General features: G+C 40.1%; 1 protein-coding gene across 1 annotated transcript; it reads left to right on the top strand.

The window, feature by feature from the left end:
- Positions 1-457: 457 nt before the first annotated feature.
- LOC146383270 (CD5 antigen-like) lies at positions 458-10,457 on the top strand. Its single transcript, XM_084936778.1, is given in 10 exon segments — positions 458-579; positions 1,333-1,527; positions 5,184-5,216; positions 5,339-5,620; positions 5,971-6,183; positions 6,186-6,266; positions 7,682-7,963; positions 8,182-8,508; positions 10,239-10,336; positions 10,443-10,457. Coding segments are annotated over 9 exon segments (1,371 nt in total). The 5' UTR covers positions 458-579; positions 1,333-1,487.
- The last annotated feature ends 1,406 nt before the right edge of the window (positions 10,458-11,863 follow it).

The raw sequence follows: 11,863 nt of genomic DNA, 5'->3' as shown, positions 1-11,863 counted from the left end.
TTTTAGATGTTTCCTTGATCCAACACAGCTGATTCAAATCGCTAAATTACCTCCTCAACATGTCTTGAAGTTCTCTTTTTAACTTTAATATGTGTGTCAGAGTCCTACCTGTGCTCCACAGCAGCAGCAGCAGCAGCAGGTGATCCATGTCCAGGTAGATGTCTCCCTGCCTGGTAATGAACAAATCATTTGATTCAGGTGTGTTGACCCAAGGTGATATCTAAAACCTGCAGGACACCGGCCCTCGAGGCCTGGAGTTTGACACCCCTGGTTTAGAGCTTTCTTTCCCAGGTTTCTCATTTTAGTTGGAGTCCTGTGAGTCTTCTTGTTGGGTCTGTAACTTTGCTGTAGCTGTTTTCTCAGCTGCTGTGATTTCCATGATCTGCTGTTGTATTAACTCCTCTTTTATTACACACTGTTTTTGTCTGAATTCAGGCAAATCCTGATGTCCTTCTTTAATCTCAGTTTTCTCCTCCTTTAGCTCTTTTCTCCTCTGTGCCTCCTGCTCATCAGTCTGCTGTGATTTACTGACTCACACCAGTTTCGTTAAACACAGAAGGAGGTGCAGAATAAACAGCAGTGAGTTTTCGGGTGTCTATGGCTCAGGAGGTGGAGTGGTTGATCTACTAATGGGAAAGTTAGTTATTCGAGCCTTGCCTCTTCAAGTATGCATGTTGAAGCTTTGGTGGGAGAGTACTGAACTGCCAGAGTGTGAGAGTGTGTGAATGCAGACAAAGTGCTCTAACAGTGTGTGTGAAGAGGCTAATAGCAGAACATTTTTTGCAGCATCATAAATTTTCAGAGGAAGCAAAATCTGCAGGATGAAGCAGGATAAATTCAGGCAGCGCCTTTTACTTCCATCAGCGATTAGAGGTCAAGAGGGAAGGATGAGGAACCAGTGAATACTGACTAACCTTCTCTATGAGCTTCAATATTTTTTGAAAAGTCATTTAATATTTTATCTGTGCTGTTTATATGACCCAAAACTGCTTCCTTTAGCAGGTTTTTATGGTTTTTGTTTCAGTTCTGCTGTCATAAGCACAGATAATCATGCCTGCTTTATACCACAAAACCTGGATGTAATTTGGTTCCTTTTTACTAATTACTTAAACATTGTGATCTTATTTATTAGTATTAATTTCACATTTTTTCTGTTTAATTATCTTCTCTTGTGTATTTTTTTCTATCCAAATTGACTCCATGTAAAGCAGTGACAGGTGTACATGGTGGAACAGTAATTATGTAGTTATTTTGCTAAAGGTTTTGTTTAATGTTACGGCTGTTTAAATAATAAATCATATCTTTTCTCCTGTTTCTAAAATTGTGATTCAGCACTGAGTTCAAGCAGAGTTACAGACCCGGAGCAGGGCTCGACAACCAACCAATCAACTATCCCTGCCCCACCCCACCATCCCGCCCCTTCCTGTTAGCAGAAATATACTGAGGACAGCGCGTGATGGTCAGAACAGAGAGACGTGTAGCTGGACATGGATCACCTGTTAGTGCTGCTGCTGCTGTGGAGCTCAGGTAGGACACACACACACACACACACACACACACACACACACACACACACACACACACACACTTTCAGTTTTGTTTTTGTTATTTTGGGGGTTTTTTTTAAAAACCTTCTAGCTGATTTTAGACTCTGACAATCAGAGAGGAGCACAAACTGATGTGCTGTGTTATCCACTGTAATGACTGCACATTCTGACTTTGAATGGAGTAAAAATAAATAAGAGGAAACATCTGCTGTCAAAATATGAAGAATCTGTGCCTGAAAATGTTTCAAAATAACAGCTTTATAGAGAAAGTGCTGAGCTTGTATGAGGAGTGAGTTTTAGAGCCTTAAGAGGGAAACATGACCCCATCAAGTGGAGGCTTTTTACAGTTACGAAATTAAGGGAATTAGAAAAAAGACTGATTGATATACACTGTAAAAAAGAAAAGCTGAGTAAACTTAAACTTAAAATAAAGCAACCAGCTGCAAAGCATTTTTGAGTCTACTCAACTGAATGCTAATATGTATATAAGAATATGAGTCAAATTAAGAAATTCCATCATGGCGTTTACTTAAGTTTCTTTTTTTATTTATTTTAAGATTTCTATTCAGATCTACTACTTAAGTTAAAGACTAAAGTTAATTAACTACTAGAACTGACCTACCGGAAAGGCAGCAGCACTGCATGTTTTAGTTGAGAGTTTAGTTTAATTTTAACTTAAAATATTTTGTTTAGCTTCACTAATAGTAAGCGCTTTAAGTGGTCAGATAGAGAAGAGAAGAGAAGAGAAGAGATATACAGTCGCTTGCAAAAGTATTCGCCCCCCTTGAACTTTTCCACATTTTGTCACATCACAGCCACAAACATGAATCAATTTTATTGGAATTCCACGTGAAAGACCAATACAAAGTGGTGTACACGTGAGAAGTGGAACGAAAATCATACATGATTCCAAACATTTTTTACAAATAAATAACTGAAAAGTGGGGTGTGCGTAATTATTCAGCCCCCTGAGTCAATACTTTGTAGAACCACCTTTTGCTGCAATTACAGCTGCCAGTCTTTTAGGCTATGTCTCTACCAGCTTTGCACATCTACAGACTGAAATCCTTGCCCATTCTTCTTTGCAAAACAGCCCCAGCTCAGTCAGATTGGATGGACAGCGTTTGTGAACAGCAGTTTTCAGATCTCTCTCTCTTGACCTCTTTGATGTTTACTTTTTTGAAGAAGCAACTATATAATTAATTGCCCAACATTGGTCATTATTTACTGTATTTTGCAGACAGAGAGTTACAGGACTCTCTCCCAGACCACAGACTCATACTCAATGTTCCCTCTAATTTGTCTGAGCGAACGCACAAACTCCCTGAGCGGACCCTTGGACCACTGTGAGCAACAGCAGACGTGTGCACTGTGGTCACACCAGCATAAAATCCATCCAAGTTACATGGTTTATTACAATAATCAAATTACAGCATTTACATGTATGTTAGACTACTTTTAATTAACTGCTTTAGCCCACTTACAATGAAAATTTAAAAACATCTTGTTCATGACCTGTGTAGTATGTTAACACTGTTGGAAGTAAAAATAACTTGAACTCCAATTTTGAAAACACAACTTTCTTTTTTTCATCTTTTTTCCTTTTCTTTCTTTCTTTCTTTCTTTCTTTCTTTTTTTTTTATAAAGCTCTGACTTGTATTATGAGTCTGTGGTCTGAGAGAGTCCTGTAACTCTGTCTGCAAAATACAGGATATAATGACCAATGCTGGGCAATTAATTATATAGTTACTTCTTCAAAAAAGTTACTGAGTTTTGCAATACAATACATATGATGCATTTACATTTGGAGATGCTGTCCTGTAACTTCACACGAAGTTTTCTGTCCTTGACAAAAGAAAAAACAGATAAGTCATAAATTTGTTACCATACTGACATAATGTAAGGAATGCACACAGATATCATGTTCAAAATGTGAGCTTAACAGTTAAAGTATGGTCCCCCATACAGTCCATACACACTTTTTCATAGATGTAAGAGCAATAAAAAGGTGCAATAATAATAAATAAACCATAAATGTTAATTGAGTTATTTTATTTTTCTAACTTCAAAAACTAGTTTCTGTCCACCGTTTGTGTGACTAGCAGTCTCACTACCAGGTGACTGTTGTTGTAATTTGGTGATGTATAGAAAAAGTGAATTCTCGAGGTCCTGTGATGGGCCATGTGCAGTCACACAAAAGAAGAACTTAAAATTCACCATAACCCTCACTGGAGAAAAGGGCTGTTTGGAATTCTAATTGACATTACGATTGTTGCACATTACTCTAAAATCTGTGCTGTGAGAGTGACTATAAGATCACAACCTGATTTAAAACAGAATCTAACATCAACATTCTTGCCCCTGGAAATAGCTCTGAGATATTAAGAGAATATGGCAAATGAGATCACAGGACGGTCAAATGCTTTTACTGCAGTGTTTCCGATCATTGTCATGCTGAAAATAATATATGCTTTTGTCATTTAGATGTTTTACCGATGGTATTACATGATAGATCAAATTTTGCATTTAGAATTCTTTTAATTTTGACTTCATCTCCAACACTGTGCTGCTCTCTTTTGAATCATAACTACCTATGCTCCATTTTTTTAAATGGAAATGAGGAGTCTTCTTCACATACTATGTTTAATAATTCAGTTAAGTTTGATTCAATTTTATTTGTATAGCACCAAACTACAAGTAATAATAACCAGTAGTAAATAATAATGGTGTCATTTCCAGTTGGAAACTGTTCATGCTCTTCAGGGATTTGATTCAACATCAACATGTATTTAAAAAAAATTTACAAGACTGCATCTGTGAAAAACAAAAGCAATACCGCACCTTGAGGTGACTTTTATTGGTATTTAGCTATATAATAAAACTGAATTGAACTAATTTTTATTTGATCACGTTGTTCATGCTTTTAAATCAGTCTTTGACTTCTGTACTCTGCACTCTGGTTATTTAGATATTATATAAGATACTGACAGAAGATACTAATCAGACAAAACCTGAGTTTTGGGTCTGCGCTTGCAGGCCCTGCTGGTTCAGAGACTTATCACCCGTGAACAAAGCAAGACAAACAGCGAACAGTTTTAACTTGCAAGGGAAGCCTGGTCGGATCAGGCTGCAGCTCTTCACCCGACCTCAAATGGCCGACCCTTCCCTGCAGCCTTTTATTCTGTGAATACACAAGCACCACCCATTGTCAACCCGTGTGTGTGTGTGCGTGTGTGCGTGCGTGTTTGCAGGTTAAAACCCAAATAAGTGACTTCCTGTTGATCACAAAGGGTCATCTCCCCTCACCCTGTATATGGCTTAACCCCTTTAATGGTACACCATACACAAGCATAGGTGAGGCCATAAAGGGCAGCAAGTTTACTAAATAAGAAAACAGAACGTTTACATAGGATGTACCTGCAGTTAAACACTGTAGCTTCCCCCACTATTCTACATGTAGGGGAGGACAATAGAAACAGAAGAATGTCTTTAATCATACAGTTTGAAACAAGGCTACAAATTTAAGTGCAAGAATGACAACTATTATCAAAATCACCCTAACACTAAGAGTTATGTCCACAGCTGAGCTCCACAGAATCCTGCTTTATGCTGATGGTTCTGTGATTTTCTCCTCAGGAATTCAGGGTTATGGAAAACAAGATTCAACAGGTACACAGAAAAATTAAAGTGAAATGAACAATCACTGAGGGAAAATCGTGACTCGCATTTGTCTCTCATCATTTCAGAAGTAAAATTGCTTCTTTACTGATGACGCTCTGCTTTCTGTTCAGAGTCTGATGATGTCAGGTTGGTGGGAGGAGCCAATCACTGCGGAGGTACACTGCAGGTGAAACATCTGGGAGAGTGGAAACCATTGCAATTCATTGACTGTACCCTGAAGGAAGCAGCTGTAGTCTGTAAACATCTGGACTGTGGCTCTGCTGTTTCTATAGAACAGTCCTCACAAAGCTCAGTGTGGGGGGTCAATTCTACCTGCGTTCAGTCAGGATCTGCTCTGAGGAACTGTGTAACAACAGAAGGCTTCTCCTCTGCCGTGGAGCTCAGCTGCTCAGGTCAGCCCATCAGTGACACTGATGTACCAGACACAAAGACCAGGTAGAATAGTAGCACATCATCTGCAGCAGCAGAAAAGCCTGAAAAGACTTCTTCTATCAGTCCATCTGTGGCTCATCAGTATCCTGACACCCACACAGCCACCTGTAGTCAAGGCACCTATATATAAAGTAACCCTTTTGAATCTTTGGCGTATTCTCTAAAATAGTATAATTTTATTTTTCAGAAAAAGTAGAAAATTTAGCAAATATTTGCTGATATTGACGCACCGCAAAAACAAATCACTGACAGCTGAAACATGTCTCTGCTGTCTCTGAACTCTCTGTTTGATCTTCTCTGATGTCTCCAGACTCTGTCAGGCTGCTGAACGGTTCCAGTCTGCGTTCAGGCAGACTGGAGGTGAAGTCTAACCAGAGCTGGTCCTCAGTATGTGAAGCTGACTTTGACCAGCAGGATGCAGAGGTGGTCTGTAGGGAGCTCGGCTGTGGGCCTCCTTCGGTCCTCCAGGGGGCGCTCTATGGAGAAGTGGAGGCTCCAGTGTGGAGCAAAGAGTTCCAGTGTGGACTGCTCTCCTGGACTGTAGAAGCTCAGGCTCAGCTAGAAACAGCTGCTCACCTGGCAAAGCTGTTGGACTCACCTCCTCAGGTAGAAGAGGAGCTGCAGCTTTCATGTGGTTCAAACTCTGAATAAAGTAAAAGAATGATCCTACCAATCATTTAATTCTTTGTAATCCAGTGGATCAAGTACCGCACAAGTGACGAATGAATCTTTGGACATTGTTGATCACATGACTCTGGCCAGATGAATGAAGCCTCTACACCGTGCTTCTGAAGCACTGTGTAGTTGGTTTGTTTAGCACATATGCCAGAGCTTCAGCACTAATTCCTTTAAACCTGTTTGAATTGAAGAACTTAGTCATTTTTACTCACCTGAGCTCCCAAACTGTTTGCCTCATTTCTCACTCACCTGCCTGCACAGAGACAAAGGCAGAAAGACAGAGACAGAGAGACAAGCCTGTAGACAGTGTTAAATCTTCAGTTCTTTTGATCTTTGGGCTAAAGGAAGGACAACACTCGGTGTATAAATGCTCAATCAACAATCACTTTATTCCATACAACACTTTTGAGCATAAACCATCCGGAGGGGAGATGAGCGCGGGAGGGTGTCCGTCTGATCTCGAAGTGTCTGAGCGTTTCTCATATTCTTATAGCTTCAGCCCCCCTCCAAAGTCATAAAACCTAAACATCCACATTCTTTCTCTCACTCAGTGAGCCTAAGTTATGACCTTGGCTTCCTGTGCAGTATGTTCTGTTCTTTTCTAATCAGACAAATAAGGCCATGCTTCTCTGAAAACAACATTTCTTATAACTCAGCAGTATAATGCATCATAAAACAATATCATACATTCACAATAAATCAGCAGTCTAATGTAATACAAATCAGTTTAATAAATGTAATTGTTATCACCTTCTTCTAAGTCAGGAGAATAATGCAAACTAAAACTACATAATGATTTCACAATCTTTAATTAGGGGTATAACATAATATAATAATCTCACAACAGATACAGTCAGTTTCTTGGACCTGCAGCTATTAAAGACCCATTTATATAGGCCTAAAATGTCCAGTGGAGACGAGGAGTCAGTGTCTAAATAAACAGTTCCCAGATTAACTTAATTGTTGGAGACTGCAGGAGGAGAAGGAGGAGAAAAGCAAAAGAAATTGAGGAGAATGCAGAAGAAGGGAGAAGAAGTGAGGAAGAACGTCCTCCTCACACAAGAGGTGGATGAAAGTGGACTCAGAGAGCAGGCTGACGGTTCTTTGCTCTCTCAGAGTGTTAAATAAGTAAACATCAAAGAGGTTAAATACAGATTTACTTTCGTCCTTTTCTTTAAATTTCCAGGTCGTGCTGCAGTGTTTCATCAATAAGGTTTAAAAACTTTTGTGTGGGGAAGAATTTAAGAACATTTATCTCAAACTTATACTGAACAGATTCTCAGGGAAAACAACTCGGCACTGTCAAAATAATGACTTATGTAACAACTCTGCTTCCTGTTCAGAGCCTGTCAGGTTGGTGGGCCAAGCCAGTCGCTGTGCAGGCATGCTGGAGGTGAAAGTGGGAAAGTGGAGAACAATCGATTATTTTGACTGGGATCTGAAGGAGGCACATGTCGTCTGTGAACATTTGGGCTGTGGCTCTGCATTTTCTATACAATGGAAAAATGAGCCCTCTGAGATTTCTGTGTTGAAAATTGAGCCTGATTGTGTTCACTCCGGATCTGCTCTGAGAGAATGTGCAAAATCATCTTCCTCTTTCCTAACCCTGAACGTCACCTGCAAAGGTAAGCAGAATCATCTATCACATATCCTTATCTTATCGACTTTGCAGGATTTAGTTAACTGGAGGTTAATGGTTTGAGAGAGGGCTCGAGGAGCAGACATATGCTCTGCTGTTTACAGTAAATGGTTCTGGAGAGAGTGCACCCAGCTGAGATCCTGCTTCATTCTTTTTAACAGAAGGTGGATGTGACCTCACCTTGCATCATCTCTATGTTTACAGACCTGCTGGTTCAGCCAATCATCTCTGTGTCCTTCATGAATGGGGTCTCCATGGCCCAGCAGCAGGGGCTTCAGGTGTCCAGGGGCTCAAACTTCACCATCAGCTGCTCCATCCAGCCACAGTACCCGGGGGGCTCCTTCCAGCTCACCTTCACCTCATCCAACACGGCGTACAACTACACCCAGCCAGCTGTCAATCACTCCGCCCACTTCCTGTTTCCTGCTGCAGAGCCCACCCACCAAGGAAACTACAGCTGTGTTTATCACGTCTATGTTTTTTACCATGACTTGTCCTCTGAGAGCCCCCTGCTATCTGTCACTGTGTCAGGTAAGTTGAAGCAGAGGCTGCTGGGTTTGTGTTCAGGTCAGCGTTAAATAACAGAGAGGTTCAGGTTATGAGTTATGGTACTACTACTATGATGCATACACTGCAGTATTCTGAGATACATAGAAATATTAGCCATAAATATGCAGTAAGTATTTTTGTACTTTACCACATGACCACATGTGGTCTTGAGCCATAGGTCTCCAGCTTTTTGAAGGTCTTTCACTGTTTTTCTTTGGACATTAGCTGCTTTTTCGCTCATTTTCAGTCCAGTCCTTGTACCTGACTGATCAACCAGTGTTGTGTCTACACATAACAGATAACTTGGCAAGGACTCAATTTTACATTATTTTTTAAATCACCTTTTTGCTAGAAACCTGCCACCAAAGTGCAGCAATTTTTACATGTCTTAAGTTAAATCTATGAAAAATGCCAATTTCTTATTTTTGCCTGTCCCGTTTGGTTCTTTAGCCATCAGAATTGATGTCTGAAGGCCAACAAAGATACCCAACGGATTTATTTTATTTTATTTTCAGTTGTTACAGATGGGACAGACATGGCTGGGGAATAGGACGGGGAGAAAGAAAGATGAAGGAAAAACAGAGGAGAACAGGGAAAGTGAGAAAGGACACTTAAAAAGAAAAAAGACCTCCTGGATCACCTGTTGAGAGAAAAAAAAAAAGGGAAAACAAGAGAAAACAAGCAAAAAAAGAGAGCAGCATAACAAACACAGCACCATCGCAATAATCATGCTAAGTGTAAATAACAGTAAATACTAGTGATGTGTCGATCACGAAACAGCTCTTAGAGCCGGATCTTTGAAGTGAACGACGTGGTTTTTTTTCTTTCTCTCACCCTCTCTCTCGCACTTTTTTTCGCTTCAGAGGGGGGAGGGGCGGTAGTTACACTCGCAGTAGCACAGGAACAGAGCGGGAGGAAAAGAGAGAGAAAGAGAGCCAGGGACAACAATGTCACATTAGAAAGGCATTGTAATCATCCACAACTGAAAATAGTTGTGGATGATTACTATAAAGGATTCAGAAAGTTTATTCATGCAGGTCCATATGACAGAGAATATACATCTTCTTTTTGTTTTGAATATTTTAATTGATGTTTAATTGTGTTGTGGTTTGCAGTGTTCTGTGTTGTTTCACTTTAAATTTGTTTAAAAGAAAAAAGCTGAAAATTTAAATAGTTAAAAGTTGAAATGTAAATAGTTGGTTTTTGTATTTTATAATTTATTTATTACATTTTATGTTGAGTGAATAAATAAAAGTATATTTACGCTGGCCCCTAGAGACAAAGCACGTACAAACTCCAAATTGCGTAAAAACTCCAAAGCATGTACAAACAGGCTGGTTGGAAGCCAAAAGAGCCGGTTCACTAAAAATAGCCAGAATTCCCATCACTAGTCAATATTAAATATTGAATGTTGTTGTGCAGCACGCAGGTCCGACCGCGCACAATGTGCTTTGAGGTAGCAGCCAAGAAAGATGTTGTTTGTGTCTGTGAACAGTGAACACCCGTGTGCACACCTGTGTGGATCAGTGTGCTTGTATTAAAAAGGTTTTTCCATTTAACGATCTGTTAAATAGAGTGTGGGGAGCCAGAAACCCATCCACCAGGGCATGAAGCAGGCATGGAGGAGATCCAGGCCCCAGACATCCAGAGGCCTTGACTGAATGAATCATCTCTTTAATGATGCTTGTTGACTGTGAATGTGTCTTTATTAGATCCCACACACTCAGATGTTGTTAAAGGTGTTGTCATCACACTGGTAGTCCTGCTGGTCATTGTACTCATGATCCTTGGTCTTCATCTCTATCGTCAGGTACTGAACACGTTTGTAGCTGAGAGTGAAGCTGCTCCTTTTTCAATTGAGGATAGGATAGGATTGCCGTAGAAAGCCTGATTGCTGTGCTGTGATGTGTCTCCAGGTCAACAAACAGTAGAACAGCCAGCTGACTGACTGTAAACTCTGTGTTTGAGCCCCTGGAGGAAGGCCAGGAACAAGTTCAGCCAGCAGAGGAGGACCTCCAAGGAGCTCGAAAGCATGTTTAGACAGAGCATGGTCTTATTTCTACACCATCTGTTTTGTCCTCCATCCTCCTGTCTGTGAGCCAGAAGTCCGGTCAAAACACAAGTTCAGCAGGGCTGTGCAGAGATGTTTGAAAGGGCAGGTGCTCAAAGTTAAAAAAGGGGCACATAGAACCAGGCTGAATAACAACAACCCACATTCATCAAGAATCTAATATGGAATTGCATCATACTATATCACTGTCATCAGGTGGGGACTATGCAAAGCAAACATAGCTTATATTTTACCTATATATTACAATGATGCTGTTGAGGGGTTACTGCTGCTCCTGCTGCTTATTGTGCTGGAGGGCAGGTTTGTGTTGATCTGAAACTGTAGACATCAAAAAGTCCATAGGAGAAATGGTAGCTGATTAAACAACTGTTATTAGATGATAATAAAATGCAAAGATTGGTGACAGCGCTTGGAATCATAAAGCAAGTGATTGAAACAACTGTGGGAAATAAACTAGGCTCTGCCTGTGACTCACTCTTTGCCTCTCTTCCTCCTTCCATCTCCTCATCTCATTTATCACTCTCCACTTGCTGTCCATCTGAGAGCAAGGTGAAATTTGCTATTGCATTAATGTATTATTTAATTATCCACACTTAAAAACTCTCACCAATGTTATATCATTAGTAATAAATTTAAAAAATCTATACTGTATATACTATGGCCACAAGTTTGCATCATGGTGCTGATCCAGAATCCTTCCTTTATTATATATTATAGTGCTATAATTATAAAATAATGAGAATACAAAAATAAAGTAATAAATATAAAATGGGACTAGGGATACGTATTTATGATTATTCAATTTGTTTGACTATCCATTCTGTGCAGGCAGAACGCTTATTAAATGTTTAACCCTTTAAAACCGGTCAGAGCGGACACACTCCGTTTTGCGCAACTACTTTTAAATCCCTGTAGCACTGCAACCACGTAAGCTAGCGCAATATTTTTTTTTTGCATATGAAACCGGAGGAGTTGTACTTACATCTTATGCCATCAGCTTGTCCTCGGTCACAGTTTCCTTCCACATATAGCTTTGCAAAAACTGCATAAAAAGCGCTTGCAGCAACAAAAACATAATATTCCAGAAACACGCTTTGCCGATTTGATCAGCTGTTCATAACACTTCCTATGTTGGAATAGATGTCACCGCGAACTATCGCATGTCCGCCATTACCTGCCCGAAACCGGAAGTGACATCATTTTTGCGAAAATGTAGTCTTTTACCATCAGGGCCTCATGAGCCTATACTGGTGTTTTTAAAAGTTA

The sequence above is a fragment of the Perissodus microlepis genome, chromosome 7 (genome assembly GCF_051167445.1).
Source record: "Perissodus microlepis isolate ML-2025 ecotype Zambia chromosome 7, ASM5116744v1, whole genome shotgun sequence".
Lineage (NCBI taxonomy): Eukaryota > Metazoa > Chordata > Actinopteri > Cichliformes > Cichlidae > Perissodus > Perissodus microlepis.
This window is presented reverse-complemented; position numbering and strand designations above follow the sequence as displayed.